Source organism: Lepeophtheirus salmonis, chromosome 8 (genome assembly GCF_016086655.4).
Source record: "Lepeophtheirus salmonis chromosome 8, UVic_Lsal_1.4, whole genome shotgun sequence".
Lineage (NCBI taxonomy): Eukaryota > Metazoa > Arthropoda > Copepoda > Siphonostomatoida > Caligidae > Lepeophtheirus > Lepeophtheirus salmonis.
This window is the reverse complement of record NC_052138.2, coordinates 1,821,226-1,826,860: the sequence shown is the minus strand read 5'-3', so window position 1 is coordinate 1,826,860 and position 5,635 is coordinate 1,821,226. Positions and strand designations below refer to the sequence as shown.

At 33.3% G+C, this 5,635-nt stretch overlaps 2 protein-coding genes across 2 annotated transcripts; one reads left to right on the top strand and one right to left on the bottom strand.

The window, feature by feature from the left end:
* Nucleotides 1-227: 227 nt before the first annotated feature.
* On the bottom strand, nt 228-946 carry LOC121122382 (ubiquitin conjugating enzyme 10). Its single transcript, XM_040717355.2, is given in 2 exon segments — nt 228-871; nt 874-946. Coding segments are annotated over 2 exon segments (459 nt in total). The 5' UTR covers nt 932-946; the 3' UTR covers nt 228-470.
* Nucleotides 947-1,990: 1,044 nt separating this feature from the next.
* Nmt (N-myristoyl transferase) lies at nt 1,991-5,367 on the top strand. The gene is made up of 6 exons (XM_040717354.2): nt 1,991-2,518; nt 2,592-2,907; nt 3,924-4,132; nt 4,206-4,557; nt 4,620-4,883; nt 4,954-5,367. The coding sequence occupies exons 1-6, from the start codon at nt 2,484-2,486 to the stop codon at nt 5,110-5,112; spliced, it is 1,335 nt and encodes a 444-aa protein (XP_040573288.1). The 5' UTR covers nt 1,991-2,483; the 3' UTR covers nt 5,113-5,367.
* Nucleotides 5,368-5,635: the final 268 nt, after the last annotated feature.

The window sequence follows — 5,635 nt, the reverse complement described above, 5'->3', positions numbered from 1 at the left end:
TGAAAAAAAAAACTATTTATAATTATGTACAAAATGCGAAATACCTGATTAGTCATTTGGAAATATTATGAATGAATAATTAAATTAACACTCCTTGCACACATAAACAGAAAAGTATTGAACTTGAAATCAGTTACAAACACCCAAAAAAATCCATAGTTTGTCTATACATTTTGTGATATACAAAAAAAAAAAAAAAAAAATATATAATTAAATACAATGTTGCCTCAAATTTGAGATTATTTAATATTATTTTCCTTATTGATTTGACTCAACAACACACGAGAATAATGTTCTTAAAAAAGTATCAGTATTATGAAAATATTCATGTATTATCTAAAATTTGCTGTTAAAGAGTTACGCATTCTGAACAAAAATTTAGAAGGAGGATCACTTTTCTTTTGAAGTTGTTCTTTCGAATAATATACAATATGTATTTATTGCCTAGGCCGTGGTTGTTGATGATTTAATCAGATGATCTTTTTTTCGCTGAATTTCTTAGTAAAATCTTCAGCATTCTTATAAAACTTTTTACGATCCCGTGTGAATTCCTTAGCCAGATCACCTCGAAGAGGATGCTCTGGCTCAGGCTCATTAATAAGGGATACTAGTGCCAGAACAACTTGATTCGTTTTGGTGGCTGGCTTCCAATTATCAGCAAGAATGATGGGTAGGCAAACTTGACCTTTCTCGTCCACATTGGGGTGATAGATCTTTGTCTTGAAGTTGATCTTTGGTGGTTTGAAGGGATACTCGGGAGGGAAGGTGATTTCAACTTTGAAGGCTCCCTTATTGTATGGATATTTATCGGGGAGAAGGAGTCCTTGCCAAACCAACATGTTTTGTTCGTCAACTTCAATATCACGGAAAATTTGAGGTCGGCCTTCATTATATCGTCCAACTCTTTGGTGAGTCTTCTCGTTGTGGCCATCCTTCCTATTTAATTCCAAGACCTAGTACATGGAATAAGGAAAGAATTCCTATAAATATAGTAATTAAAAATAAAAGTCGGGAAGGAATTGTTCAAAAATTATGAAAGTAAAGGGGTTGTCTCCAAACTATGACTCATAGATCCTTTTCTTAAACTAATTACGCAGCATTGTTTATTGATCCCTATTCTAAAAAAGAAGCAACCCTCCCCATATTTTAACATGGGGATCCTCTAGCCTTTAATAATAATTACAACCAGGAAAGGAACTGAGTTGAGGCTCGAGGATCCGGGAACACACAATACACATTTGACAGAAAAGACACTTGACGCTAGATAAGAGTAAGAAAGGGAATGGGAAGACTCGAACCTAATTGAATTTTGAGAATAGGGGATCTTCCTTCTACGCAATTAATGAAATGATACTTGGTAAGAGTCGAAAGAAGTTACCTTTTTTTCATAAATCCAAAAGATTTTATTATTAGTTCTATATGGAAAGAAAGAGAGAAATCGGGTTCAGCTTTTAGAGCAAAGGAAGAAGAAAAAACGAAGAGACCTACAGTACAAGCAAGTAGTCTGCGCAGCAAGAGAAAAGAGAGCGAAGGAGGAGGCCGGACTACATCTTACTTTGTTTCCTAGCTAGCTGAGCAGCTTTTCTTCTTCTTTCTTCCTCAACACAAAGAGAGTTCTCTCTTTCTAATTACTTCTCTTTTCTAATCCTGTTCCTTCTCATGACGTCACTTCATTACTTATATTAATAAATTATATCCCAAAAATAATATAATATTCCGTATAAAAATCATTTTACCACCACCTTTCTCACCGGTCTTATTTCATTGGCTGCGCAGAACAATTCCCCAATATAATTTGAACTCACTCAACTTCTTCACCTCCACCGGAACCCAATATAATATTATAATGAGACTATTATGTATGATTTCATTATATCTACAAAACTAAAGAGCAATGCAATACACAACTATGTTCCAACTGTTAGTGAGGCTCTATAAATTTATTTCCAACTCCCACATGTTTAATATTATTATAATCTTTGCATGGGACATCATGACGTCATTAATATATTAATAGTGGGGATTAAATAGTATGGTCGGGGATATTATGTACTTATTAATTACAATGCACACGCATATTTTCTAAACGTCTACTAATGAATCTCTCTTGAAATGATATAATTGCCACCTAGGTTCTGAATAAATAAAGTGATGGGGAGTTAAATGAGAGAGGAGTGCCTATGATGACATGATTAGTTTTATAAAACTTTTATAATACATTAAACGTAAACGTTAATGAACGTCTATTTTTTTCCTTTTCTTTTTTATTTTACAGATAATTTTGTAGAAAGAGAGAGTTAGAAGGAGAAAGAGACAGGAGAGAGAGAGATAATAAATAAATCTGGAAGGAAGAAAAAAGAAAGAGAAAAACATTAATGGGAACACCGAAAAAAGGGACTTGATAGTCAGACTCTGACTATTCCATCAATCCATTTTCTTCTGTCTACCTAGTCTAGTCGGCCTTTCATTCATTTCTTACCACTATGGATAAGTCACCAGGAAAGGAAAATGATAGCAAGTATGGAATTACAATACGGCTTTTAATACAAGTCAATTACATTTAATTAATCATTTAAATATCATATTAAAAGGTCATCTTCGAAGAAGAATGCAGCGAAGGCCGATGAATCCTTGAATCAGGAGCAACTCATTACTCTCAAAAAAGCGTTCGAGAGAATGAAAATGGAGTCATCTGGCCCATCCGCTCCTAAAAATGTAGAAGAAGCCGTGAAAAAGAATTACGACTTTTGGAAGACGCAGCCCGTTCCCAAAATCGATGAAGAGATCCCCAACGGTACAAACGAGGCCATATGTGCCGATGTACCTATTGAAAAAGTCCGTCAAGAGCCTTATTCTCTCCCTGAGGGCTTTCATTGGGACACTCTTAACATTGATGATCCCCTTGTGGTAAATGAGTTAAATTATTATAGTTCATTTGGATTCAATGAGGCATTTCGTGTGGTCGTAGATGATATATGCATATCTTGTGTTTAAGTTGCAACCATAAAATGAGATGAGAATCATGCAATAACTCAATAATCCATGGATGCCCAATATATCAATAATACTGTCATTTTTGACTATTTTAATACAAATGACTCAAATATAAGAGTATTATGTGGCACATTACAAAGTTCAAATGCCCACAGTTAATTTACTCATAAATACATAAAAAATATGCAATTTAAATAGATCAAAAGGAAGTGATGACTTATCAACTAATAGTTGGTGTTTATAATGACCAATGCTGGAATTAAATAATGCATTTTAAGACGAAGAAATTGCGACTTGTACAGTATGTTTATTCAAGTTTCTACAGACATAATTGTGTCCCCTCAACACAAAAGTAAGATGGAAGGATTTTTCTCAGAATTAAATCTGGATTGCAAATTCTTTTCTTTGACGATTATTTGTCTTCAATTGATATCAATAAGAATGATTCTGATTCATCTTTTTGAGGCACTGTTACAAATTGCGCTCAAGTTAGCAAAATTCATCGCCACAATAAAATAATTATATATTATACCTATATATTTGAAAGGGTCATATTATTTGTGTTAAATTAAGTATTTTTAGTTAAATCATACCTCAAACTTTAGTTATTGAACATTTCAACTCATCCAAGAAATATGAATGCAAGGCACATAATTGATCAAAATATGTCTGTATAAATTGGAAATTCCTCCTTTTTTTGATTTTTTTTTTTTTTTTCTAAATTTTCTTAATGCTGACACATCACAATATTACCCGTGAGAAGAATACAAAATGTATATACGACAATTTAATTATACATCAACGTTGATTATTGTCGTCTCATTCTGAAATAATAACTTTACAAAATGGATATCTCATGGAGTCCAAATTTGAAGTTAATGACCGGAAAATGTGTTATTTTATTTATATCTATTTTTCTTTATTTATAGCTGAAAGAGCTTTACGTTCTCCTCAACGAAAACTATGTGGAAGATGATGACAACATGTTCCGATTCGACTATTCACCAGAGTTCCTTCGATGGGCTCTCCAGCCCCCTGGTAGTGTCAAGGACTGGCATACAGGAGTTCGAGCTACCAAAACCAAGAAATTAGTAGGATTTATTTCTGCTATCCCTGCACATATTCATATTTATAATAAGTAATGTGACCCTTTATATCCTATCTATATGTATAACCTTAATGTCATATATGTTTATTTTTTTCTCTCTTAGGGAGAAGCGAATTGTTGAGATCAACTTTTTATGCGTGCACAAAAAGTTACGTTCCAAACGTCTAGCCCCTGTTTTAATTCGTGAAATCACTCGTCGTGTCAACATTCGAGGAATATTTCAAGCTGTGTATACTGCAGGAGTCATCCTTCCTAAGCCCATTGGAACCTGTCGCTACTGGCATCGCTCTTTGAATCCGAAAAAACTAATAGAAGTCAAGTTCTCGCATTTAAGTCGTAATATGACTATGCAACGACTGCTGAAACTCTACAAGCTACCTGACGATACTAAGACTTCTGGATTACGAAAATTGAGAGCCTCTGACATTAAAGAAACTTGTGCTTTACTAAATAAGGTAATCCTCTCATTTAGTTGTATCAAGTTATATTATTACTAATTGATATTTATTTTATATAGTTTCTCTCAAACTATGACATCTCCCAAATATTTAACGAAGATGAGTTTCGTCATTGGTTTCTTCCTCGTGAGGACATTGTTAGTTGTTTTGTTGTTGAAAAAGAAGGAAAGATTACTGACATGCTTAGTTATTACACTTTATCCTCAACTGTTATGTCTCATCCCGTCCATTCCAATGTCAAAGCGGCCTATTCCTTCTACAATGTCTCAAGTGAGACTCCTTGGGCAGACCTGATGGGAGATGCACTTATATTAGCTAAAAAGGTACTACAAAGGAAAATCAAAACTCTATATCTTCTCAACATTTTAAATCAAATCTTTCTTTCGATTTCAGGACTCATTTGATGTGTTCAACGCATTGGACTTGATGGAGAATGCTGAATTTTTACAAAAGTTAAAATTTGGAATCGGAGATGGAAACTTACATTACTACATGTATAACTGGCGTTGCCCCATCATGCAGCCTAATAAAGTGGGGCTTGTGTTGCAATAATTAACTATATTGCTCTCGAACATACCATGAAGATATCTATACTACAAAAAAAAAGTCAACTGTTACAATGCATCTTCAAATAACTCAAAAAATACCAAAGTTATTTTTGGGACACAAAGTGTTTTTTTGAAGAGCTTCGAAGAAAATACATAACTGCAAAAGCACACATGCTGTTCTTAAGTCATTCAATCTCATTTTTGACTTTTGCAATGATTAATTATTATTAATATTTATTAATAAATTTATAATTAATATTTAATTACTATAGTTTTTAATGTCATCATCTTACTTCTTCTATTTTTAAAGAGTTACTTTAATTCAAGTTTTTCAATATGCTGAGTCTAACGTGTGGAGTATTGTTTATTATTTTAAGTAGGCTTCAGAGTTCAGCCCCACTCCTGAATAATTTTTCCCATTCAACTAAAGTACTTCTATTGGAAAATATAAAAATATCCTTTTAGCTTAGTGACATCCTTGTATCTGGTCGTGTTTATCTTTAAGAGTTGGGCTTTAGACTACGCCT